Source organism: Vigna umbellata, chromosome 8 (assembly GCF_029865625.1).
Source record: "Vigna umbellata cultivar VRB3 chromosome 8, Vumbellata_1.0, whole genome shotgun sequence".
In the NCBI taxonomy this organism is placed as follows: Eukaryota; Viridiplantae; Streptophyta; class Magnoliopsida; order Fabales; family Fabaceae; genus Vigna; species Vigna umbellata.
In genome coordinates, this window is record NC_142172.1 from 47,038,611 (window position 1) to 47,066,496 (window position 27,886).

At 32.2% G+C, this 27,886-nt stretch overlaps 4 protein-coding genes across 6 annotated transcripts; 1 reads left to right on the forward strand and 3 right to left on the reverse strand.

Annotated features, from left to right (window-relative positions):
• Nucleotides 1-2,264: 2,264 nt before the first annotated feature.
• On the reverse strand, nucleotides 2,265-3,767 carry LOC124827785 (replication protein A 14 kDa subunit B-like). Its single transcript, XM_047300913.2, has 3 exons — nucleotides 3,595-3,767; nucleotides 2,921-3,179; nucleotides 2,265-2,642 (listed from the first exon to the last, which is right to left on the reverse strand). Exons 2-3 carry the CDS (start codon nucleotides 3,174-3,176, stop codon nucleotides 2,578-2,580), a joined length of 321 nt encoding a protein of 106 aa, XP_047156869.1. The 5' UTR covers nucleotides 3,177-3,179; nucleotides 3,595-3,767; the 3' UTR covers nucleotides 2,265-2,577.
• Nucleotides 3,768-6,562: 2,795 nt separating this feature from the next.
• Nucleotides 6,563-8,669, reverse strand: LOC124827786 (ferredoxin, root R-B1-like). Of its 2 annotated transcripts, none has more exons than XM_047300914.2 (2): nucleotides 8,512-8,669; nucleotides 6,563-7,247 (listed from the first exon to the last, which is right to left on the reverse strand). In XM_047300914.2, exon 2 carries the CDS (start codon nucleotides 7,224-7,226, stop codon nucleotides 6,756-6,758), a length of 471 nt encoding a protein of 156 aa, XP_047156870.1. In that variant the 5' UTR covers nucleotides 7,227-7,247; nucleotides 8,512-8,669; the 3' UTR covers nucleotides 6,563-6,755. The 2 variants fall into 2 exon arrangements, with proteins under 2 accessions (XP_047156870.1, XP_047156871.1); XM_047300915.2 differs by having other exon boundaries at nucleotides 6,563-7,234; nucleotides 8,512-8,649.
• Nucleotides 8,670-9,907: 1,238 nt separating this feature from the next.
• LOC124827787 (uncharacterized) lies at nucleotides 9,908-13,332 on the reverse strand. The gene is made up of 2 exons (XM_047300916.2): nucleotides 12,646-13,332; nucleotides 9,908-10,577 (listed from the first exon to the last, which is right to left on the reverse strand). The coding sequence occupies exons 1-2, from the start codon at nucleotides 13,190-13,192 to the stop codon at nucleotides 10,399-10,401; spliced, it is 726 nt and encodes a 241-aa protein (XP_047156872.1). The 5' UTR covers nucleotides 13,193-13,332; the 3' UTR covers nucleotides 9,908-10,398.
• A 1,931-nt stretch (nucleotides 13,333-15,263) lies between these two features.
• TTN1 (ARM repeat superfamily protein) lies at nucleotides 15,264-27,882 on the forward strand. 2 transcript variants are annotated; one of them, XM_047300917.2, is made up of 17 exons: nucleotides 15,269-15,639; nucleotides 15,724-16,271; nucleotides 16,627-16,729; nucleotides 18,370-18,546; nucleotides 19,159-19,344; nucleotides 20,388-20,504; nucleotides 20,673-20,777; nucleotides 21,437-21,607; nucleotides 21,699-21,914; nucleotides 22,393-22,591; nucleotides 23,329-23,534; nucleotides 23,652-23,876; nucleotides 23,956-24,528; nucleotides 24,609-24,878; nucleotides 25,619-25,663; nucleotides 26,832-27,017; nucleotides 27,341-27,882. In XM_047300917.2, exons 1-17 carry the CDS (start codon nucleotides 15,457-15,459, stop codon nucleotides 27,629-27,631), a joined length of 3,801 nt encoding a protein of 1,266 aa, XP_047156873.1. In that variant the 5' UTR covers nucleotides 15,269-15,456; the 3' UTR covers nucleotides 27,632-27,882. The 2 variants fall into 2 exon arrangements, with proteins under 2 accessions (XP_087952774.1, XP_047156873.1); XM_088096648.1 differs by lacking the exons at nucleotides 25,619-25,663; nucleotides 26,832-27,017; nucleotides 27,341-27,882 and adding an exon at nucleotides 25,129-25,606 and having other exon boundaries at nucleotides 15,264-15,639.
• The last annotated feature ends 4 nt before the right edge of the window (nucleotides 27,883-27,886 follow it).

Genomic DNA, 27,886 nt, shown 5'->3' on the forward strand with positions numbered 1-27,886 from the left:
GCTTTTACTGAATTTAAAAATCTACTTAATAATGCTGTTATAACTATAGATAATTATAAATATAAAAAATAATAATATGAAGAGAGTGTAAGAAATTACTTCGTCTTCCATCTTATCAGAAAGAAAGAGTGTCTGCTGTTGAAGGAAATTAATATTTTGACTTATGTTTTAAATGACTATCTTCACGTTTATTTTTCACTTATTTCTAGCTTAGATTTTTTATGGTTTGCAATTAGCAAATGCTACATTATTATTATTATTAGTATTAGTATTCGTAAATTATTACGGTGGATTGTGTGACTATAATAGTACTCTCTTTTTTAAGCCAAATTAATGATTAATCGCTAATATTAATTTAATCAAACTAAAATGTTATTAATTTAATTGAAAAAGGATTAAGGGCAATTGATAATAGGTATGTAAAATAAAGTGTTGATGAATGAATGGAGTTAAATAATTTTGTATTCCTTTTAAATGATGTGAAGTGAGATAAAAAGAAAGAAAGAAAAGGTGAGGAATGTTGAGGAAGATTCCTTAAAGTCCTTACAGAGAGAATAGCATAAAGGCCAAACAGCCAAAAAGAAAGTCATTGGCAGCATTGTGATATTCGTGATTCAGTGATAAGGAAATCTTCCAAACCTCATAGCTCCTAAGTGTGAGCAAGGCACAATTATTCATATTACATTTAACTATCTTCACAATATGAATCAATTTGTTTAGCCATAAATTGATTCGCTGTAAGATTACTCAATTTTTGTTTAGTATTACTCAGTCGACAATAACATTCACTAACTATTGTGCTAATTAATTGTATGTGCAATCTCAAAAGATATTGATTAATTTCTGTTGCCAGTCAAACCATATTTTTAACTAAAAAATATTTCAAAATAATGACTGATCTTTATAATGTGTAAACCAAATCCTATGATAAATAGATTAAGTGTGTTTGATAAAAAATGAAATGTTTTGAATCAAATTTTATATTAACTAAATATATGATAAAAAAGTTACCGTTATAAGATTAAGTTACCATAAATTTATTTTTTAACGTGATACTAAAGTATATCATAACAAATTTATTGAACTTATTACTTCATCCCATATCAAATTATCTGTAAACACTTACTCTAATATTAATATTTAATAAAATAATGATAACAATTATCTAAAAATGTAATAAATTATAATGAGTAAAATACATCTCCATTTACAAACAAATTTTATAAAATTGAGTTAATAAACACACTTTTTAAATTGATTTATTTAGTTTCCATCATTTTGTTAGGGCAAATTTAAAATACACATATTTTCCTTCACTATAATCATTAAGCTAAGACTGAGTTTTTTTTACTAAAAACTAAATATAACAATAATTATTATTCTAATCCAACTGTTTACTCTAAAAATAAAAATCCTTTTGATACACGGAAGAATATATCTCAATTAAAGGTAGAAATTCCTCTACATTCAAATAATGCAAGTTACGTAATTTATTTCCTACCTTTTGCCTTATTTTAATCATAAAAACTAATAAAGAGTTTTCTTTTATTTTTTTATTTATGTAAACAATAGTCATTTTTTACTTTATTTTCCTTTTACTTTTTCCCTTCTTGTTGCCCTCCTTCCTTCGTACTTTATTCTTATCCGAAAAGTGTGTGGGAATGCGAACTTACCTTGATGAAGGGGGCGACGATACTATATTCTCAATACAAAGAAACTATCAAATGCGTTGAATCACTTTCTATCCTTGATCGGTGAAAAAACTCATGTGAGGCGTAAAGAAAGCTAGATGCTTGCCTAACAAAATAAGAGATATGGTAAAGAGAAAGGTCTCATACCGCCAAATTCTTTCACTATGAAGCACTAAAGATTCGGGATAAAACTACAGAAGATATTGATCATGTGACAAGTCACTAACTATCAGGATATTTTTGACATTTTCATATCCTTCTAGAATTGAACTAACTACATTTGTTCCTGAAAGACTCGCTCTAAAACACACCAAGTGAAGGAAGTTTATGACGTAGTTGGGATGCATCCAATAAAAGCACCAACCATGAGCAATATTCATAACTTTATCTTCGCATACATTTTGGAGTGTGGTGAGTTGTGGTCTAAAATTTTGTGCTTTGAATGTTAAATGAGCATAATGATCTCGAATTATTAAAATAGTGAACAAAACTACTGCTAATAAGCTACATAGGAAGCATCTATGGACCAGAGTAAATATACACAGTACTACAAAATACAACAATAAACATGAATGGAAGGTAAAATATCCAATATATTTTAGTTAGGTGAAGAGTAAAATAATCTAAATAATACCTTTTTCATAGGAGTGTAATTGAAGACACTGGAGACAGTTGCAGACATATGCCAAACTAGACATATAACACGATGTAAGTTAAAGGAGATTTGAAAAACGTAATAGTTTGTAGAAAGCATGTTTGCTCGGCTATTCTGGGGATACCATAAACTCAAACATAATTCCTAGATTTACATGTAAACGGGTGCCTTGGCATGTAAAACAAAAGCTTCAAACGTCATCCAGTTGCTGAGCGGCATTCTTTGATGTTCTTAGAGAAACAGGCCTTTGAATTCACCATTTGCTAGTTGGCACAACTGATTGAAAGAGTTGGTATCTATAGAGAGTGCCACATCAAAACAAACATAAATGAGCAGGACAGAACACTAGAAAGATAGAAATGATAAACAGTTTCTGGTTTTAGTTTCTATTGCGCCAATGGCAGAGGAAGAGGGCAATCGCCAAATAAATCTAATTTTGATTTTAATTTTGAACAAAAACACATGTTTGGAGAAATATTTACTTCGAGTGAACCCTTTCCTACTTTGAGAACAAAAGAACGAACATATCAACTGACGACATGTGAGAAAAATTGTAAATTGTAATGCTTCGTACCAAATGTGTTGCCAAAGTCGGTCCATAGTTCGGCATCAATAGAGTTGCTGCTTTCAGCAATACCGATTACCTCGATAAAATTCATAATGGGGACTTGCGGCAACCCTTTTATTGTTAATTGAGAGTCATCGGTGGATTTTGCTGTGGCAACCCCACCACCATATTGATTCACCTGAACCACTGTTCTTACTCTCTTCCCTATAAAGTTGGGAATCAACTGAGCATTCACAAATACAGCAGGATTTGACGTGTCCATGGCCTGAAACGAAAAGGGGGAAAAAAATCAAGCTTTGAAAGCAAAGCTTAAACAAATGTTTTATTTGCTTACATGGAAATAATGGTTGAATGTTCGGAAAAAATAAACTGGTCTCCATTTTCGTCGCAGCACAAATACATTTAACAGTGGAAGAGAAAACGAACAACTGCGACAAATTATAGTCTAAGAGAAATTTACACAAACATGTTGAGTGCACAAAAAATGAACACAAGTGTTGTCTGTAGAGAATCGCCTAACCCTAAAGTTAATGCAAATCAGTGAATAAAAGTCTAAATATAAAAACTCAAACGAACGAAATTAACGGAATAGGTGAATAATTCAGAATTACGCTGTAGTGATTGTTTCAGAATGAAAAATAAAAACGAAGCAGAGTAGAATAAGAGAGTGAATAGTGAACCTTTGAATTATTGGAAAGAAACCCTTTGCGTTTGCTGAGTAGTTTGGCAGACACACTGAGAAATGGAATTTGAAACGGAAAATGCGCTTAAGACGGAGCGGGAACCTTAAACGATTGCTTCTTCGTTTGGCGGGAAACTACTATATTTCATTTTACCCTTTTCTCCCTCAGATCCCAACAACGCACTTTATATATATATATATATATTATGCTTATATTTCCTTCTTTCTTATTTAATCTTCCTTTTCTTTTTCATTTATTTCTTGATCGATAAATAAATTTGTGGTGCTTCTTTTAACATACTTTAATGGAGTGAAAATTAATGGATTAAATTTGATTATATTTGAAGATTATTTAACTTGAGGGGGAAACTTAAAAAAAAAAACACATAGCCTGTGATTTTTCTACTTTTTTTTTATTAATTGAAAAGTTTGTTTGAATTTATGGGTTCCATGGGATATAGAATTTTTCTTTCATGAATTTGTAGTCTTTTTTAGTTTTTTATTAAACCGTGTTTTACATAACTCAATATTTTTATATTGATGTACTTTTATTCTTAAAACATTTAGTAACTACATGTTAAAATAGTATTCGTGTTACTGTATATATATTTAATTACAAATTGAGAATAACTATTTTAGGAATGAGAATGAGTAAACATTAGTCATAATATAATCTTTTTTATATATTAGTAATTTAGAAAAACATACAGTTTTGTATTGTGTTAATTATATACGCACTAAAGTTATAAGTTTAAATATCAATGACATCAAAATTAAACCATTTACGAGTAAATGTCTTATGAAAAATTCCTGAAATTTTCACAAATAATTTATAATGAAATATGTTCATCTCCATATCGTATCACAGGTACATATAAAATAACATTCAAAAATACAAAAGTAAGATCCTTGCAAATATTAAATATCAATATGAAAAAATATTACATATATTAAGAGAAGATAAAGGTTCAAATATCAATCTATAATATTCTACAATATTTATTATTATATGAATTTGTATTATTAATAAAGTAATAAAACAAGTCATGATTTAATTTGACTTTTCGCTTGTCATTGACTCGTAAAAAATAAATCTGGCTAGACTAACTGTCACGATAAAACAAACTAAAATTTATAACCCATTCAATTATAGACTGATAGAGATGTGAAAGTTTTTCTTTTATTTATATATAAATAAATATTGAAAACATATTTAATCATATAATTAATTTTTAAGTTTTTTAATTGATTAATTAATTTTTTAATTTCGATAAATGAAAACAATGATTGAATTTAAATATTAAATTACTCTTATAACTACCAATTATAATTTATTTTGTAAATGTTATTATCTTAAATCATTCTTAAAAAAATATAATATAAAAAATTTAATCTTTTAATCTATTTTTAATATATATATATATATATATATGTATATATATATATATGTGTATATATATATATATGTGTATAGATATATATATGTGTATAGATATATATATGTGTATACATATATATATATATATACATATATATATATATATATACATATATATATATATATACATATATCTATATATATATATACATATATATATATATATACATATATATATATATATGTATATATATATATATAATATAAAAGGTCATCGGACCAGCTCATTGTGTCTGTCTTTGATCTATTAATTTGGTGGGTTAAGTTAGTTGGACCAAAATAAATTGATAGGTTACAAATATTAACGTGATATATCCTATTTTGGACACACACAAATTGATGGATTAAAGTATTAACATGATCCTCCTATTTTGATTTGTAGATCATGACTCATCTTATTACTCTTGATTATCAAATACTTTCATTATTCAGTTTGAGCATAAAATAATCTTAACCATGTTACAATATTGTAAGCTTTAAAAGTCAATTTATAAGGTTAAATTAAAATTAAAGTCTACACCTTAATACTTTAATATAATATATGCTTAATTTAGTACTTTTAAAAAAAAAAACATTTGAATTAGTAACCAACACTTACAAGTATAGGAAATCAAATAGATTATACGATTTTAAAAGAAAAAAAATGTTCACTCAACCAAAAGTTTATGGCAGTGGATATTTAATTTTTTAGAGCTTTGTATATAATTATGTTTTTATTTAAATATATGGAATTAACTTTTTAAAAGAAGTTAATTTTATTTGAACTTATATTTATAATTTTAAGTAGAGCTTATTTAATTTGTATTTGAACATATAAAGAAGAGACGTTGTTATATTTTTAAGTGCTTCAATTATCTTACATATACAATAAAATCTGGTAATAGTGTTGAAAAGTTAAACATAATGTAAAACTTATTGTGAGTGAGCTTCTTCAACTTGGTTCATGCAAACACTTATAGCTCTTTTTTTGCTTTTCTTTTATTTGTTCATCCTTTTCGATTTTTATAATCTGAAAATTAAAACTAGTTTTTAAATTAATCTAAAAATCAAAATCAATTTCTTAGAGGTAAAAATAGTTAATTAAAAAATAACCTTTAAATTATATAATTTAGAAGTCATTTAGTTTTCAAATTATATAATTCAAAAATAATTTTTAACTTTCAAATTTTACTATTTGATTTTTTTTTCTAAAAAAAAATATTACACAATTAAAAAAAACAATTTTTTTTATGAGACGAGGAAGAAGTTTATGAAAGTGTAAAAAGAAACTGTTTTTATTTTCTCTCATACTGTCCACCATGTTTCATATTATATTACAAAATGACTTTCAAGAAAAATATTTTCTAGAACTCATCAGAAGATAGCCATTTTACAGAAAATTTCGGTCAAGATATGTGAAAAATGACCGTAGAGATATTTTAAAAATGTCAAAAAAGTGGTTGTGAAGAAAAAAAAAGAGGGGTGTAAATAGTCTCTCCCAAGAAATAAAACCCACACAAAAAATAAATAAAAATTAGGAAAAAACCTATTGCAACACTAACCAAAGTAGCTTCTTAATTTTAAAACATATTTTGAAGTAAAGTTTGAAAATATTATAGGTAAAACAAGGCCTTATTATTGGCTTAACCAATCCAATGGCTGCATACTAAACGACTAAAAATGTTGAACAAACATCAATGAAGCAGTGACCATAAACCTTATTAAGAGATAAACATGATCACTTAACAGAGATCTTCCTCCTTGTGGGTGTAAATCACACAATCTGATGTCGGATACGAGACACATGTGAGAAGGTAACCTTTCTCCATTTGCTGTTCTTCAAGGAAGGATTGATCTGACTGATCCACAGCACCTGAAAGCAGTTTGCCTGCACAAGTAGAGCAAGCTCCAGCTCTGCATGAGTATGGTAGTTCCACTCCAGCATCCTCAGCTGAATCCAGAATGTAACAGTCATCAGGGGCTTCAAATTCATTCTCTTCACCGTCTGGTCCAATCAGTTTCACTTTATATACTGCCACTGCTGACACTCTAAAGGATGATGATTTCAGTCCAAATGCTTTAGACACATTTTTCACAGAACTAAAAGATGACGGACTCTTAAAAAGAGCACAAGATCTCCTCCCAGCAGGCACAGATCCTCCAGACAAGGAAGCTATTGGAAGTGTCATGGTGGACATGTTCACAGCTGACATGTTTATACCTGAATCCAATAACTGTTGTACAAGTTAAATAGAAAAATTGTTATCAAATTAAATCCAAATAAAAGTAACTGTTTACCCCAAAACGGAACACAATACATCAAAAATATTTAACTGTCAAGACTGGACTTCCTTGTAAAATAGTGAAAGACTCAAGAACTTGCCATTAAAACGACTCAACACAGTCAAGTACAAACCTTGATTTTCAAGTTCACATAAAAAAACATAACTGATATGCTCTTGTAACTTTGTTGATTGTTATATGAACTGACAAGCAACTTACTGATTAGATAAGGTGACAATATTCAAACTAATTATAAAATCAGCGACATACTGACAGTACTTGGGAATTTTTTACAAGTAAAAAACGACAAGATTGCCTATCATGCACTAAAGATTAGAAGGTTGTAGATTTTTCAAGAAATTGGTTTTGCTTTTGCTCCACTCTAGGATATAGGGAAACTCAGATTACCAGAAATTGCTTCTCAATAACGAAGTCAGATCAAGTATTATTACCAGACACCTTGAACGTATATTATATAAATTAAGCCTAAATTATGAAAATCTAATCAGCTGCATCTTAAAAATCAGTGTTGGTGCGGGTAAAAAGATACTCGGTGAAGTTGGACCAGAAATAAACATCATCAGCCTCCTACACTAGTTTACGAAACTGTAGGACGAGGATAATACTATATAAGCACAGCCTTATAGTTAATCTAACTTTTATCATAAATATTTTCAAGTAACCAAATCAAAGTTTATAAAAAAAGGTGTTTTGGTCGTGAATTCCAGCTGTAAATAGTACTGCATATCAAAATAATAAACAGCATCCAAAAAGCTCGCAACTTTTTTGTTGATGAAATTGTAAAATGATGCAGTAATCATAAACTCAGAGATCTCCTCCAGAATGAACACCGTCCAAAAAGCTCGCAACCTTTTTGTTTCCACATCAAAGGTTTTGCCCTCCTATCACCATATCTTGATCCCCATCTTAACCCTCTTCCTCCCAGCAGCAGATATTGAAAATTTGACGAACAATTAAAAAAAATTAAAATCAAAGGAAATGGGAAAGAGGGTGTGGATCAAACAATCGAAACATAAAAAGATCTGTGCATGAGACAAAAAAAAAAAACACCCAATAAAACAAAACTTCATGACAAGCAAACACAACATATAAAAGCAAAAGCACGCAAGCAATATGCATAACAGGTTAAACCCAAATCCAAAATCAAGAAAGAGATTGAAAAAAGGAAGCCATGGAAAGTGGGGAGAGACTTACGGTCAAGAGACGACAAAGATTGTGACTTTGAAGAAGTGGGAACGAAAATGAGGGTACAAAGAGAGTTTTATATTTAAGGACAGTGGAATGGACAAAATATGGGGTGGGTATGGGGAAAGTGACCCTTTGAAGGCTCGGCGAGTCAGAGATGTCAAGTCGGCGCAGGAAGTTAAGACCACTGTGTCCTATTTTTCATGTGACCTTTGCAAAAGGCCCAAGTTCATTGAATTCCCATGTGGGGTCGTGGGGTTTTACGTGTGATTAAGTTTTGAATTAAAGATTAGTCTCCTAATTATAATGGTTAATAGATAAAAATAAATAAAAATAAATAAAAATAAGCCCCAATAATTTTTAGGCCACCATGACGCGCATAACTTTGGAATTAAGGTCAAAATAGTACACCTTTTAATAGCACTAAAAAATATATAAATAAATAAACCAAGTAAACTCTATTGAATTTGAACAATTAGCTAAGCATAAATTAGTTTTCAGTGCATTAATCGAATACACTTGGATGGTTGTAACCTCTGAGGAAGATTGATATTTAAAGATGTCTTTTTTGTGTCTATTACATTTCTCAGGTGATGTGCATCTTCTGAGAAACAACCAAACATTTCACAGTACGTAACTGGGACCTAGACCCAGAAACAAAAAGGAATGTAAAATTGTATAACATGGCTTATTTATTTCCAGCTCCAAAAATCCAAAGATATTAAGTCAGTGCTTATTGGAACCATGGATAAATTTGTCCAAGTTGAGCCTTTTCAATGACCTAGTTCAGAACAGATTTAAACATGTTCACTTTCTCTCGGTTTAGTGAACCTATTTTTTTTTATTAAATAAAAATATTTAAAAAACTAAAGTTGGCCCTTAACTTCTACTGCTATCAATGTAGATCTCCTTAATCATTCATGGGAATCAATGAGTTTATCGCTAATTAATTTAGACCTCTTTAATCAATTAATGGAAATCAATGAGTTTAGTGAAATAAATTAATGCTGTTAAATTTCTCAAAATTATTTTCTTAATTATATTCATCTAATTAATTAATGCGTCTTAAGAAATACAGCCCACAATTTATCTCTATCCGAGAAAAGAGTCCAAAAATTATTTTACTATATTCACTGATGAAGAATATTTTTGAAAAATAATATAGTTTAAATTTTAGATGATTTTTGTAAAAATAACTAAATCAAACTTTTTAAAATATTCATACAAACAAGGATACGGGACTATATCCTCTTATATAATGGAAAATCAGCTCAAATTTAGTATATCCTCTCATACTTTGTTTTCGTATATTTTAACAAAAAATTAATAGAAGAAAAATATATTTGTTTTACATGCATTTTAGGTTTAAATGAAAAAAAAAACTAAAAAATATTGGGCACTAACGAAAAGAAACAAAATGATTTGTCTCGTTCTATTTTGGTGTATCTGATTCCAACTCTCTTCAGCAATTATACGTATCACTTTCAAACTGATGCCTCGTTTTGATATAGTTCTTAGACTCAAAACAATTGACATAAGGCATGACTCGTATTTATCAAAAACTACACAAGGAATCATCATGGGACATCACACAATGAAATGATGTCTATTGATGATGTTACAGCTTCTCACGATATGTAATCCCACTATTCCGCGCATCAGCTTCAACATGACCAAAGCAGAAGAAGCTGACAACAGAATAATTGGCAACCATGAATTAGAACCAAATATTAGATCTTGGGTTCAGTAACAAGAACGCTAAGAAAGTAATGGCACGAGGAGAATCTACGTTTCTAAAGTCTTTCTTCGTTTGCAACTGTAAGGAAAACAATGATACTATAAAATTATCGAAAGAATCAGATTAACAGGAGGAACCCACGCTCATGTACGTCTAATCTACTTCTTCGGCGCAGACAACCGGTGTCTGGACCATTCTTCAAGGGCCTTGCGATGGAGAGCATTCATTCGAATGTAAGGTCGTTTTTGCTTGATCAGCTTCTCAGCAGTCTTCCAATCCTCGGTGATGCCTAGTGCTACTAACAGTGCACACATAACTGCTACACTTCTTCCATGACCTTTACACCAAAAAACAAAAAAGTTAAAGATGGTCGTATAATCTAAAATGAGTATAAAGGCAACATTTATAATGTCATATAATCTACCTCGTTGATAAAACTACAGTTCTAATAGTATGCCTAACTAAAATAATATCTTCATATTTGCAGGCTCATGCAAGTGCTCATAATAATGAAGAACAACCACAAAGTGACAGACACCCACTTAAAAGCACGGGTGACCATTAAAACACGACACATAAAAGAATATGTTGATGCTACTAATAATGAGTGGCAAAGAAACCAGTTTCTCTTTAATAACTTCTCATAATTTAAAAATTTTAACTTGGTAATGGATCGATACTTAGTGAGAATTTCTTTTTCAACCTTCCAATGACACCTTTCATTCTATTCCTAGTTTTCATTTTCACTGGGTCTTCCTTTCAAAACAATGTACATCCCCTCTGAGTCGATTCTATTCCTAGTTTAACACTCCAATGCAGAACCCTCCAAGGGCATACTTCATGCGTAGTGATTGAAAAACTTTGTTCAATATCAAAACTAACAACTATCTTCTTGTCGAGCCAAACGATTGCATTTATCAATCTTCACTGACAATCAAAGAGTCAACCTGAGATAAGCTACCAGAGCAGTATGAAACCAAAAATATTCTTCATGAAGGAAGCAAAATGCCAATCCACTGGCGATGCGATGTCAAACCTTTTGTAGCTGGAGTTGATGAAAATAGAATACTACACCCAAAACACGTATTATTGTTGTAATCAGATTCTTTCCTCTCCTGGTTGTCTCAGTTCTCTATTTTCTCAATTAGGGATGCTGTGGTTCAAAGATCTACAACCTCTTACAGAATTGGAAAGGTGTTTTTTTCCTTTGATTGGTTACATTACTCCCAGTTTAACTCTTTGTCCAACGCTGCTTCTGCTATCTTTCCCTTTTCTAAATTTCAATAAGTCATTTAGAGTAAAGAGAATATAGCAACGACCTACATCATTGGTTTTCTCAAAAGTCTACTGAATTCAAGTCCCTTGTTTGGACAGCAGCAATTAAAACAAACATAAGACAGAATAAATTGTCGTTCATTATATAATCATTGAGTTACAGAATACAAATCGAACTATTAATGTCTATAAAAACAAAAAATTCATCACTTGAGAGGTCACGTTTCATGTAAGTTTTATTTGGATAAAGTTCTCAAATCTCATATTTGTATGTCCACACCAAGAAGACTTAAACTTCAACTTAATCTCAATCTTATACATATTTTTTACTCATAATTCTCTCCTATTCAGCTCTGACTTGATCACCAGAGCATCGTCCACAAGTAGATATCCATTCGGTGTTATGTTCAATCCTCGTTAGAATCAATACTTTGGCCCACAAATAGCTCATTCCGAGGGCATTCAATTTCCAGTAAAAACTTAAGTTCTTATCGAAAATATTGTTATCCAAACAGGGCCTTAATGCTAAAATTTGCATAAACTATTTACAAGACACATCACACGAAAGACAAGCAGAAACGCTAACACAAGAGAAACACCAATCAATTGCTAAAAATGGTTGCATAACAGATAGTCATGGTTGGGGGCATGAAAAAATGGTCACAAATTTTAAATTTGAATATAAAAGAAACAATGTATGCCTTCAAAAGCACATAGTTCTCCGCGGCGATTTTATGTGTAGAACATGTTTGAAAAATATTATTTATAGAGATTTCAGCAGCTGTTTTGGGATAAAAAGTTGTTACCAATTTCAGGTATATATTTAGAACAATGACTCCCCTCCAACCAATTTTTTCCCCTTCAACTTTGACACGTGCTCTTTTTCCATATCATAAAAATTGATTTATATTACATCTAAATGAATATAATTTACATTGAGACCACTTATCAATAAATTTACCAACACAAAAACAGATTAAGACTATGTATAAATAACTTGAGTCATCCCACACAGATTCTAAACTACACATTTCTCACTGCAGATTACATAGAACAAACAGAAGAACAATCTTAAGAGCATTCATATTCACCATGAATTTAACTTGAACAGGCTAATAAAGCTGACTAACCATAAGCACAGTGAACGAAAATGGGCCTGTTGAGGTCTCTCTGTCGAGAGGCCCACTTAATTGCGGATTCGATATCAGCAGGTTGAGGCGACCTCGTGTCCCACGTCGGAATGCAGCGGTAGGGCAAGCCCGCAGTGAAGTCCTTGACACGCGGGAACTCGCACGTGCAATCAATAATGGCAGGGTCGCCAGGTGGCAGCATGTGAGGCGAGGATGGCCAGCCACCGACATAGAGATAGTCGTGAACCTGTGTGTAAGGAGGTTCTCCGCTTCGAAGTCTTCGGAGCTTGGAGAAAACGCGAACGAAGTAGATGTAAGGGCCGAAAAATATCAGTGAAAAAAGTGGGAAAGCTCCATCGGTGGTTTTTCCCAGAAGCATGGGAAGGTCGATGGAAGGGTGAGAGGCGATTGAGACCAAGAATGAGATGAGCGAAGCGTATAGAAAAGGGAGGGAGAAGAGAGTGAAACCGAGGTTCTTCAGGTAAACGAAGAATAGAAAAAGCGTTGTTGCTTTCACCGCTATGAGAAATGATATTCCCACCCCCATTTTGTTCTTCCGATTCTGGACGAGATTGGTGATCTAGGAGAAGAAGGAATGAACCCTATAACTGTGGAGCAGGCGAGGAACTGCTATTTTATTATAATTATTATTTTATGGATCGTTATTCCACTTCCTCTCTCTGTCATTTTCGGCGTGTTCAGCATAAAGGAGAATGGAAAAGATAATATATATATATAAATTCATTTAACTAATAGATAATAATAGTAATAATAATAATAATAATAATAGAAATGACACATTGTTCATGAACAAAGACAAATACTTTAAAACACTTTCACCTTGCAAATTTGTATACAAATAACATGTTGAATTTCTGGAATACATAAATGCATTCACTTCAAAAACTATTATGTATAAATAACATTGTTTAAACATAATGAATAAGAAAAAGTAATTTTTAACTTGAAAAAAAAATCAATGTTTCCCATAAATATTTTTGGAGATGACATTCAACTAATTTTCGTATTTTTTTCAACTTTCTCTTAATTCAAACTCCTACGAGTACTTCAATAACATATGCATAAAATAACGACTACATTCAAATGTTAAACTAAACTTGACTTAAGTTGATGTTTAACCATAATACTCCAACTTATTTACAAAGTAGTATGTGACAAAGTTAGGAGAAGTAATCACAAAAGGAAAATGATATTAGGGTTTATTTTGGAAACTAACAAGTATCGATTGAAACTACCTTTTTTGTTATGAATTGGAAGTTGATTTTGTAAGTGTGATGGGTGGTCTTATAACACGCACCATTAAATGACAACCCAAAAATTATATCTAATATACTTTATACTAAAAAGAATGATATTGTAATTCGTACACAATTATCCTTCTCATTATTGGGCATGGATTGAACACCCTGCAATGAGATTTATAAATCAAAATTATAAATTTTCACACTTTTACATAAATTATGACCAACTTTGATTAGTATTATATTATTGTTTTAGGACCAACTCAAATATAAAATTCCACACTTTAATTAATATTACATCGCTGTTTTAGAACCAACTCTAATGAAAATGAAATATTAAAATCAATAACCAACCATGATATTATTATCCTAATTATGACATTCAATTTTATTTAAGACTGTGTTTACGAATTTGAAAAAGAGTAAATGAATAAATTTAAAAGAATTTAATAATAAAGTAAAAGATTTGGAAGTGATTATATCGAATTTGAAAGTAGTGTTCGTAAGATAATTAATTATATGATAGATTAAAAAATATTTTAATAGATAAAAATATACATTATTAATAATTTATGATAATAATAATATAAAATGATATTTATGGATAATATATATTTTGTAAAAATAATGTAATTAAAAAATTAATATATTATTATTTTTATTGTTGTTATAATTATATATGTGTGTAATAATGACAACGTCTACCATGAAAAAGACTTAAAAAAATATTAAAAAAAGATTAGATTTGTAAAATCATATCTCATACCATCAAATCTTTATATATAGAGAGAATGATACAATTCTTTCATTCATCAATAAATCCGCGCTCTCATGTTCAAACTGATAAGTGAAAAATAACAAGATAGAAGTGACTTTGTTGGGGAGTGAATTAACTTTTACCTAACGATATGTTGAAGTTAAAATAGTTTAATAAAAAAAGGTTATAAAAGATAAACTAATGTACATAATTAAACATATATATAGATAGATAGTTATTTAACAAAAATAATTAAAACCAATAAACAATATTAATAAAATAATATTTATTAAACAAAAACAGAAGCCGGAAAATAAGATAATTTTTTTTTTCAAAAACAAATAACATGAAAACATAGAGTAATGTAACAAAATATTTTACTCAAAGATAAAGTTTAAACCTTAAACTACTTTGGAAGGAGCGACACCACATTTCCTTTTATTTTATTTTTTAGGATTTTTATTTTATAATGAGAAATAAAAAGGTCTTTTAAAGTAGGGCAATGAAGGCGCCATATCCCGTCCAATTTTTGTTTTTACAATGAAAAACTTATAAATAACGAAGTGTTTAATACATTGCATTGAAATAAACATTAGAACCATATTTTGAAAATATAAAAAATTATAAAGAAACGATACTGGCGGTGAAGAGTCCAGACCCGGCCCATGATCACCTTCTTCACTTCAAATCAAACTCAAACTCAGCACTCCGACGAATAGTGCTTGCGTTTGTCTTGGAAACTTACACCGAAGATTTGAAGATCCCGCCAAAACTTCACCGACCTCAGAGGTGATGGAAGCGAATCAAGAGACGGCGGTGACGATGAATCAAGAAGAGGACGAGTTGGATTCCAAAGAGAGCGTGCTCCAAAAGTACTTCCTCCAAGAATGGAACATCGTCAAGTCGCTCCTCGACGACATCGTTTCCAATGCTCGCGTCTCCGACTCTTCCTCCGTCCACAGAATCAGATCCATTGTACTCTTCTTTGTTCATGACGATTATCTTCATCCGGTTATCAATTTTTGTTATTGAAGAACAGTTATCTGTTTTTATTTGCAGTTGGACAAGTACCAGGAGCAAGGTCAACTTCTGGAACCCTACCTCGAAACCATAGTTTCTCCTCTGATGAACATTATTCGGTCAAGAACAATTGAACTCGGGACAGCTTCGGATGAAATTCTCGAAATAATTAAACCTATATGTATAATTGTATATTCGTTAGTCACGGTTTGTGGCTACAAATCTGTGATTAAATTCTTTCCGCATCAAGTTTCCGATCTCGAACTAGCCGTGTCTCTGCTGGAGAAGTGTCACAGCACAAATTCGGTGACGTCGTTGAGGCAGGAAAGCACGGGAGAAATGGAAGCTAAATGCGTGACGTTGTTGTGGCTTTATATACTTGTGTTGGTTCCTTTTGACATTTCCACTGTTGACACCAGTATTGCCAATGATGACAGTTTAACCGAGTTTGAGCTCAGTCCTCTTGTGTTGAGAATTATAGGGTTTTGTAAGGATTACCTTTCAACTGCTGGACCTATGCGAACTATGGCTGGTCTAGTTCTCTCGAGGCTACTTACCCGTCCTGATATGCCGAAAGCCTTTACGAGGTTTATTTCAGCATGTTTTTTAGCTTGTTTAGTGTTTGTTAAGTTTTCTCTCCGGCTGCCTAATATATTTGTGTTGTCTTTTGTCGTGGTGTTGTTTGTGTAAAGATGATTTTCGTGTTAGTCAAAGTTTATTTCAAATCATCAATTAACTCCTTGGTTTTTGGGTTGTGTTTACAAATATAATAATGGTTTTGTTTTCTCTTGAAAATGTCTAGATTTGAGTTTTGTTAGTTCACGACATTATGTGTTATCACTACAGACATGTTTGGGGTTGTGCGCATGCTCACATTTGTGTTGTATAAAACCTCTCGTTTTACCAATCATCTTTTTATTCTGACTTTTCTAATTGCTTCAGCTTTGTTGAGTGGACACATACGGTCATGTCCTCTGTAACTGAAGATTTACTCCATCATTTTCAGTTACTTGGTGTCGTTGAAGCACTGGCTGCTATTTTCAAGGTTTGTGTTTTTTTTGCCTTGTTTTGTTTAGACCCTCAAATGAAAATGTTTTCATCTATCATTTGTGTAAGGATTTCTACAAATTATTTGAGGTAGATAATGGTGCATAATTGTCTGGGATAGCTTGTCATGTTGTGGTTAATTGTGTTACTTTATATTTAGGAATCTTATCTTGTTGGAAGCTTACCTATTCTTAGACATGTTATGTTCGCTTATTTAATAGGACTGTTAAGTTAGTATTTGTATCTCATCTTCAGTACACACTGGATCAATTCAATATTCCGACTTTGAGTATCTATTAAATTTTCTTCTTCTTCTTTGCTTAGATTGCATAGTGTCAGCAAAGCATTGGAACCATACTGATTGTGATTTTACAAAATAGGGTCCATGTTATGAATCTGGTTTGTCATAATCACGTGGCCATGCACAACATTGCCTCTATTCTGGTCTTTCCTTGTGTGTATTAACTTAAAGATATTGTTTGTTCATCTGTGAAAAATTTCTTACCCAAGAAATCAATACATTTCTGAATTGTAATGATCAACTATGTTATATTCTCCTGTGGGATAATATACATATGTACCAAGCCTGATGGATATATTATATATCTACCAACTTGAGAGCGAGTGTTAAGATGTCTGTATTTCATTGGACATTCTAATTTGGTTACGTATATATCTAAAATAGGTGAGGAAATACAGGATATCTGCCATAAATAGTTTTTCTATTCCATAAAACATTGGAATTGAATAATGTGATGGTGTAAATATAAATGCAAAAACTTCACAAGTAAATTTTCTAGTTGGTATTGAAATTCATACTTTTTGGGCTTGAGAAAAACATTAGTTGTCCTGTCACTCAGCTACAATCCTGTTAAGATAAAAGTTCTTGTCTGTCTTGAACGGTTTGATTGGAGGAGTTTGGGTCTTGTTGTGGTGTGCTTGATTACTTGCCAAGAAAATTCTGTCTTGTTTTTTGTCATTCCAGCTATCAAGTTGACGAATCTCTCTAACAATAGTAGTCTCTTCATCTTCTCTAACAATTCTCTAAGTTGTTTTCCATCCAACTGCGGTGGAGCAAGCTTAAAACGTAGTAAGGCTACTGGGTTTGTTATAATACACTCTCAATTTAATATCCTTTTATTCTCTGTCTCGATTTTCTACTTCCTTACCTAACACAGATAGACCTGACAATTCCAGCAATATTAATGATTTATTATAGCTCTTCATGCAAATATGATGCTTTCAAAACTGTTAGTTATAGAAATAATCAACTGATTCTACATAATCAGTAATATCTAGATTGTGTATCTATTATTAAGAACGCTTTTATTCATTCCCATATCATAATGTTGTTATTAGAGGATATCAATTCTCTTCTATTTATTGTATTTATTGTTTTTTCCTATCATAAATAAAGCATCCATGCTGTTTCCGAAACACAGTTTCAGCTAAATGTTTCTCTCTTTCCTGGAGTTTAACAAAAAACGGCAAACAAAAGGCAAATACCATAATTAAATTGATTAGGTGAACCAATTTTCTTGATGACAAGGTTGCATGTCTAGTTTTGTGTATTGCTTTTGCTATGTCCCTTTGTTACCTTTAATGTTTCTAATTGTTATAATATAATTCTTTGAGTAGGCAGGTAGTCGGAATCTCTTGCTTGATGCAAGTCCTGTTGTTTGGAATGACACTTCAATGTTGTACAAGTCTTCAGATGCAACTCGAAGCCCTTTGCTCCGCAAGTATCTGATGAAATTAACCCAACGAATTGGGCTTACTGCTCTTCCTCATCGTTTGCCCTCATGGCGATACATGGTTAGCTTTTCTCTGATCCAAGTTTTATAGGATCTCGTTTCTTAAATGTTTGATGACACCTTTGCTTCTGTTCACTTGTGCATATTTGTTTATTTTTACTTTTAACTGGTGGAATACAAAGCCACGGTAATTAATAATTTATGGTTAGATGCATTACTCAGACATGCATGGCATGCTGATAAAACAAAAAATGCTCATCATGCAAGTCTAGAAAGGGATGAAATTAGAGCCATTATTAATAATGGATATATGAAGAGTTGAACTTAGTGCTTCCTTAGGCACTTTGGCTATGGTATCACACTAGATAATTTGGATAATTTGTGAGCCAGAAAATTTGGCTGCTTTTCATGAAATAATTTTTATTATGTTACATACCCAAGTCAACGGAGTTGTGCTAACCACTAAGTGTTAAATTGAAACTTAGTTTAAGTTGTTCGCCCCCTTCATCTATGCTAACTCTTTCAGTGACATACATTTGTACTTTTTTCATGAGTATTGGGTTACAAATATCTAGGTGTTATGGCTAGTTTTAGCTGGGCCTCATAAACAATTCTAGAAGCTTCATTTTTGTCACCGTTTTTTGTATCTAATGACTATATGCCCATCATGCAGGGAAGAGTTGCCAAACTAAATGTTTCTTTGAGTACATCAAATAGAGTTGATCAGTCTAATTTGGGTGTGAACGAAAATGATTCCAATCCAAATGATATGTCAGACAGGGAGGAAGATGAGGATATGGATGTTCCAGAAAATGTTGAAGAGATTATTGAGTTGTTGTTATCTGGTTTGAGGGATATGGTATGTCTAAAGGGTGAGATTTTTTTTAGTGAATTTTGTTTTTCAGCTTTATACTACATTGCTCGGTTCTGGTAATGAAAAATAAGATATTATGTCTAAATGTTTGCTGCTGGCGATGCATCTGAAATGATGGTTGAATTAACGTCTTCATGAAATTGTTATTTCAAAAATTGTTAAAACCAAGATGTTGATGTCTCATGAATTTGTACGAGATGTTTAATTATTCTAATATTGTACCTATTTTATGAAGTAACTGATCCTACAAATAGAACTGGATGAGTGCTCTTGAATATGGAAGAGCTCTAACATTATTTGATATAAGTCAGTTGTCTTTGTTTGAGTTACGAAAATGGAGAAGTCTATTCAAATGACTTAAAATAACGGTCCTGGGTTTTTCCTGAATTGTAGTGCTTTATATCACTGCTGGCTACTCTATTTATACTGGTTTCCATAGATCCTGTACGTGTATTGTGTGATTTACGTTGTATACTATAATCTTAGTTGTAGAGTAAACAGTGTTGCTTTATCAATAAAATTTTAGGGCTGTTGCTTAACAGTATAATCTCTTAGAATGAGTGGTTCTTTGATATGGTACTAGTGCCCTATCAATAACACTTTACAATTACAAATAATTCTGAGCATGTACTTCATCCATGTCAAAAACCCTATTGGCTTTCACTTGAGATAGTACTAGAATTGGAGGCTGTAGCAACCACAATTAATATCTTGCTTAAAAGCTTAAGCCTTTAGCTCATTTCATTTAAGGATTGTTGTCTGAAAATTGATGTGGACTATATTTAATTGGTGTACTTGTCATGCTTTTTTTTTAATGTTGAAAAATATCAGCAAGGGAAGTGAAAATAAGTGAATTGTCAATTATGATGATAAAAAGGACATGCCATTACCCAATATATACTCGTTTAAACATCACAAGAATTCACAAAGTGCTAAGTAATTAAGCTGATCATGTTTTCTTTATCGTATTATCCCTCCAAGTGCTTTTATCACTTCAATGAACAACTTATGCTGGCATTGGATTGTAGGACACCGTTGTCCGCTGGTCTGCAGCAAAAGGTATTGGGCGCATAAGTTCACATCTGACATCATCTCTTTCTCAAGAGGTTTTATTGTCTGTTTTGGAGCTGTTTTCTCCCGGCGAGGTGTGATCCTAAGCATATGTTTATTTATGTTCTTGAGAACTGGAGTTTACTAGTTAAATTTTCATTCACCTAAGTTTACATATATATAGTTACTGTATTATAGGTTTACTGTGTTAACTATATTTGTCTGGGACCACTGTTATTACTCACGTGTAACACTTGTTTCAGGGTGATGGTTCATGGCACGGAGGCTGCTTAGCTTTGGCTGAACTTGCTCGTAGAGGCTTGCTCTTACCTTCTAGTCTTCCCAAAGTTGTTCCTGTTATTGTGAAGGTGGTTTATAATGGATAGATTGTATGCATAGGTTTCTGGCTGTAGGTTTTGTGACAACAAACTATCTTGGCTGTTTACAACTGTTTCTTAGACGATGTTTTATTATATTGGCGGCTTAAAAAGTGGGGTAGTAACTAAATATGAAGAGCATAATCTATACCAGATTGCAATTTCTTATTTTATGGCCATAACAACACTACTTGAAATTAAAAAAAAAACCATGACAACCTAACATTCAGAACATAAACAGCTTAAATAAATTCCTTAATAGGAAATAAACTATATAATTGAACCAAATTTTATAGGCACGTGTTCAATTCAACAGATGTTTATGATTTAGAAAAAAATGAGGGAAAGGCTGTAGAAGAAAGGAGAAGATAAAAATGTTCTTGACCTTGGAAATAAAGAAAAAAAGGCAGTTTTTCCCTTAAATGTTCACTATTCTTATTCTTATTTTATAATGCATATAAAGTTTAAGCTTCCTTGGCAATACATTTTATGGTTGGTACTTCGTAGTTTTGCATCTTGTAGTTGATCTTCTTGCCTCCGTTCCAAACTTTTTATTTAATTTTATTTCTGAATAAGACTTGAGTTGAACCCTTATTTGAGAGATACATTACTGTATAGCAGTGGTATTAAGTATAAGACTTGTTTATTAGGCACTACATTATGATGTTCGTAGAGGTCCACACAGTGTTGGTTCTCATGTACGTGATGCTGCTGCTTATGTATGTTGGGCGTTTGGACGTGCGTATTATCATACAGATATGAGGAACATCTTAGAAGAGTTTGCTCCACACCTCCTAACAGTTGCATGCTATGACCGTGAGGTCCTTATATCTTTTTACGTCCTTCTCTTGACATTTGTTTTAGAATATTCACACATGGGGAGAGAATGACTGACTAACCTGTGATACTTAGGTTAACTGCAGAAGAGCGGCGGCAGCTGCATTTCAAGAGAATGTTGGAAGACAAGGGAATTATCCACATGGAATTGACATAGTGAATACTGCTGACTATTTCTCACTTTCTTCACGAGTAAATTCTTATCTTCATGTTGCTGTTTCCATTGCTGAGTATGAAGGATATCTTTTTCCGTTTGTGGATGACCTGCTGGACAGAAAAATTTGTCACTGGGTATGTTCTGATTAAACCTCTCTCCGTCTCTCTGTCTCTCTCTTTCTCTTTGAGCTGCCTATTCTTCTGCTCCTATGTTGACCCTATTGCAATTGCGATATGGATTTTTGGTTTACGTATGTATGTGTTTTGGTTAATATTTTGATATTTGACGAAGTTTCTTCTATTCAGGAGTATACATTAGGATTTTTTCTTTCTAGTTTTATTTTTCGGTAAACTTTTTCTTCAAAAAAATTCAAAGGATGAAAAGGAGTCATGCCTTACGCACACATTTGCTATTCCATAGGTATGACTAAAGAGTTAAGAGGATGGTCTAGCCATTAATTTCGATTATATTTAATTTCTTATTTCTTATTTCATGTCACTGTATATTTATTGGTGTAAATTTGTTCATATTTTGGCATTTATCAACAGTTTATAGTTTGCTTCCTGTTTCTTAATTTATTTTGAGAGAAGTTATTGGAAATTACACCTTCAGGATAAAAGCTTGCGAGAACTTGCCGCAGAGGCCCTCTCATCTCTTGTAAAATATGACCCTCAGTATTTTGCAAGCACTGTCTTGGAAAAGTTAATTCCTTGCACTCTTTCATCCGATTTATGCATGCGCCATGGAGCAACGTTGGCAACAGGAGAACTTGTTTTAGCTTTACACCAATGCAATTTTGCTCTTCCTTCAGGTTGATAATTTCTTGTGACTTTTTATTTTGTTGCTGCCTGTTAGTAATGAAATTAAAAGAGTTTTCTTCTATCAAAGCCAAAGAATCAAAATAGAAATGGGGGCTATCGAATTGAATTGTTGTCTTCCTTACGGTGATATATTTTTTATTATACACATTCATATGTTTGGTCCATAATTTAAACTTGTTTTTGGAAATTGAAGGGATGATTTTAAGATTAGATAAACACTCGGAGCCCCAGTCTTTGGTGACTTAACTGTTCAGATAGTGACTAAAGTATCAGATGCACTTCCTTCCTCTTTCCCCTCTCTGTCTCAACTTTATATTCTCATTTGTAAATGTGCCGATTTTCCTTCTGAATTTTAAATTATTATGACTACCAAGGCACAATTTGTTACACAAACGAGTTGAGTAATTTTCTTTTTTCTTTTTTCTTATATGAGACTGAAGGAGAATATCAATTATTTCAAACAAAATATTTTCAGGAAGAAGCCTTCAAATTAAATAGCCAGAACTATTTGAGTTCATTCCTTAACATGATAATAAAATGGATAAAAGTCTTTGACTGGGAGATAGATATGTAGTTGTGGTTGAGGTTAGATATATGCTAAGTTTGGCTTAGTTTTTCTCGCCAACTATTGGTCATATGGTTAAACCTTTCTTTAATGAAGGTGATTAGTTTCAAAATATTGATGATGCCAACTGAACTGTCACATTTTTTAAATTGTCATTGCCAGATAAACAGAAAAGTCTTTCTGGTGTTGTTCCTGCCATTGAGAAAGCACGACTTTATCGCGGAAAGGGAGGAGAGATAATGCGTGCTGCTGTTTCTCGATTTATTGAGTGCATCTCCATATATAAAGTAGTGTTATCAGAGAAGATAAAGAGAAGCTTACTTGATACTCTCAACGAGAATTTGAGACATCCTAATTCTCAGATACAGGTTCTATCCCTTGGATATAATCAATTTGTGTTACCATTTTATCTTTTGTTTAATATTGTCAGCTTATGCTAATTCAGCATTATAAATTGACGAGTAATATCATCATTTGATGTTCAGAATGCTGCTGTTAAAGGTCTGAAACACTTCATCTGTTCTTACATGCATGGTTCAGATAACAAAGGTACAAATGACGTGACAACAAAGTACCTCAGTATGTTACCTGATCCAAACGTAGCTGTAAGGAGAGGATCTGCTTTGGCATTAGGGGTTTTGCCATATAAGTTATTAGCCAATCAATGGAGAAATGTGCTTTTGAAGCTTTGTGGCTCGTGTAAAATTGAGGTGCTTCATGTTGCAAATGCTATATATTACACCATCTTAGGTTCAATGATTGTGTTAAACAATGTTTTATCATGTGCAGGAAAACCCTGAAGACAGAGATGCTGAAGCACGAGTAAATGCTGTCAAAGGGCTCACATTAGTGTGTGAAACATTAATTGATGGAAGAGAAGATACTGCCACCTCTTTTGTCGAAGATGATTTTTCTCTGTTTATACTGATAAAGAATGAGGTGATGACGAGTTTATTTAAAGCTCTTGATGACTATTCTGTTGATAACAGAGGTGATGTAGGCTCTTGGGTTCGTGAAGCTGCATTAGATGGCCTGGAAAAATGTACATACATGCTCTGTAAGACAGACAAGTCGATTTGTTCTGAAAGATCAGTTGCAAATGAAAATGAAGCTACGGCACATCCTTTGACTGATGGCATGCTTAAGAACAACCGAGAGCTTTCTTTATTTGATGAAAATCTTGCTACCAATTTAGTTGGAGCTATTTGTAAGCAAGCTGTGGAGAAGATGGATAAGCTGAGAGAAGCAGCAGCAAAAGTTCTCTACAGAATTCTGTACAACCGGATGATATATATTCCCTATATACCTTTCCGAGAAAAGTTAGAAGAAATCATTCCCAAGGAGGCAGATGCACAATGGGCTGTAAGTTTAAGTAGATCTTTCATCAGTTCAGGGTTGGTTGCATAGAATTTTTCTGTTGAAAGACTATTGTTTTGTTGCAGGTTCCTTCCTATTCTTACCCACGCTTCATACAGTTACTTCAATTTGGTTGTTATAGCAGAGATGTGCTATCAGGTTTGGTTATATCTGTTGGTGGGTTGCAAGATTTTTTGAAGAGGGCATCACTCTTGGCCCTGTTAGAGTATCTAGAAGGGGTTGGATCTGAAGATCCAAATGCAAGAACATCTAGGGTTTACATGCTATCTGCTGACATCCTGTGGGTTCTCCAACAATTCAAGAAAAGTGACAGAGTTATTGTACCCACTTTAAAGGTACTAAATTTCTTAAACAATACTTCATTATTCTCGCTTTTGTGAAATTGAAGCTTCAAGCAATTTTATTACACACACACACACACCATTTTTTCTCTTGGAGAAAACAAAAATTCTGAATGTGAACAAAGTGCTGTCTCGAAGCTCTATACCAACAGCCCATTATGTGACAGTTGCAACCACAGGCATATTAGCATTGCAAGACTAGCAGTCAATTCCAGGCTGAACATGGATTCTTTTATTTTTACAGAGGAAGGAGTCTGATAGTTGAGTATCAATTCCATACAGAAATATATAAAAGAGGGTGTGGGAGAGAGAAAGCCTGAAAGAGAAGGAATGTTTCTGTGTCTCCATTTTAATTATGTTTCAAGTTCATATTTATTTATTGTAACAAGTTAGGTGTAGTACTTGTTGTTAGAGTTCGCAGCGAATAGAAAGGAGAGAGAATTGAATCAAGAATGTATTTATTTCTCATTGCTTTTAGAATCTTGTCTCAACAAAGATTATAGAGCTTTAAGTAGCTTGCTCTACAAGGAACAGAAACAGTCATAGCCAACTGGCTGAACGAACTGCTTGCCCTACCCAAACTGAATTCTAAAATGATTTCATTAAATGTTCAGCATGTTTTCTTTTTGTTTCATATATAATACTCGTGTTTATACTTATGAACTCATTAATTCTTCTTTTATAAGCTTATTCATGAATTTCTAATATACTGATGCGCTTATTCTGCACTCCAGACCATTGAGATTCTGTTCAGCAAAAAAATATTCTTTAATATGGAGGTTAGTGTGCCTTTCTATTCTTTATATTTCATATCCCTTGTGAGTAGGTTTTCTAATATTACTTTTATATATATTTAATATTTCTGGATTGGTTTGGTGATCAAGTATTCCTTTACATTTAGTTGTGGGCTGTGTGGTCATCCTTTAAATTTATTGGAAACAATGAAAAATATTAAAAGAAAAAAAGAATAATGGCTAATACGAGAAGGAAACTTTCTGCAAAGTCTCTAAGATGCATAAAGCTTCATCATGCACCCAAAGTAGCTACTTAATTTGTTCATTTAACCTCTCTCAATTACTTTTCTTATTTAACCTTGTTGGTTGTTTGTGCACTGAAACCAATATACTTTGCATAATGTTGAAATGTCGGAAAATAGTGCCTCTAAGAAAATAATAAATACATAACTCAGCCACTACATATTAAGGTTATCTGTGCAACCTCCATTGTTGTTTATGAAATATGATGGTTTTACTTTCGTATATAGTGGTGGCAACCTTTACAAAAGTTTATTATCATGACAGGAAAATATCTAAAATTTTAGTAACTTCGACATTGATTTGATAACTGTAATTTTTTTCGGTAGAGGAGTTACGGGAATTGTTGAAAGGGAAAAAAATAGATGGAAGAGATGTTGAAAACTGTGTATATGGACGGCACTTTATATATATATATATATAAGCTGAAGACAATAAATACATGATATGATATGCCTGTAAATTATATTCTAATAAGTCTGATTCTAATAAGATATTCCTATAATTATGAAGATCCTAATTAAATAAGGAAATAAATCAAAATATAAAGGAACAATAAATCTTAAGAGATAGCCAAAGATACTCTAAAATATTCTAAGATAATATAATTAAATATTTCTTGTACTTATAACTAGTATGATATATAATAGGTAGCAGTGCTTAAACAACTGGGACAATCAAGAAGTAAAATAATTTTATAACACAACATCATGCGAGCTAAAATTAGATTAAGAATTGCCGTGAATAAATAAGATAAGAAAAGAATCGGAATGCAATAGAGTGAAAACTGATGTGCATATTTTTAATTTATGACAATGTGATATGGGATGTTCTTGTTCTATACTTCCATTTATTGAATTTAATTTTTCAAATGCTTGCTGAGAACATGTGGATAAATAATTTGCATTTTCAGGCTCACACTGCAACTTTTTGTGCTGCTGTTTTGGATTGTCTGTCAATTGAATTGAAGGGATCAAAAGACTTCTCTAAGTTGTATGCTGGTATTGCAATACTAGGTTACATAGCTTCAGTGCAGGAACCTATCAATAAGAAGGCCTTTGCTCAACTTCTTGATTTTCTTGGTCATCGCTATCCTAAGGTGATTCCTGGATATTCACCAGTATGAGATTCACGACTAGGCATCTTGTTTTCCCTTAACTGCAATCCCATGCAAATCAGATAGTTTATTTTTTCACAATTAGGAGATTGTTTGTTTGTACTTGTTTTATATAAAATAATTTAACTAAATATATTTAAAAATTATGATGATTGTTTATTTTTTTTAAATTAAGTGTTTCAGTGTGTTTCTCGAAAGTTGAAAAAGTAATTACTTTTTTATTAATCTTGAATAAGTGGGTCATGTTAGTTATGTTGCTTGCTTTGTGGCTTCTCATACTATGTTTCTTTGTGTATGATAATCAGATTCGAAAAGCTTCAGCTGAACAGCTGTACCTTGTCCTCTTGGAAAATGGAAATCTTGTGGGTGAAGAGGAGATTGATAAAGCACTTGAAATTATTTCTGAGACTTGTTGGGATGGTGATGTGGATTTAGCTAAACAACATAGATTAAAATTGTACGAGATTGTTGGTCTGGAGGTGAGGCCTCTTGGCAATAATAGTGATGGCACATCAAGGAAAACCGGTAGTAAGAAGCCTTCAAACTTTGATGAAAATGCATCATATTCCTCTTTAGTTGAGTCATCTGGGTTTTAATTCTTGTTGGTCCTATACCAGGCTTGCTGTTGTATAATGTAACTTGCTATAGTTGATATGAAATTTTCATGGGCATTGGTTAATTTTTAATCACACTCGTGTCCTCAATGCCGTTATGCACTTACTAAGTTAAATGTTTAGTCATGGAGCTGAGTGGAAAGAAATTAAAGGTTAAGATGGGGTTTCTGAGTTGTTATGTCTGTCTGTCTTTTGTTCTACTAATGGTAGATCCTACACGATTCATATTTTCAGAGT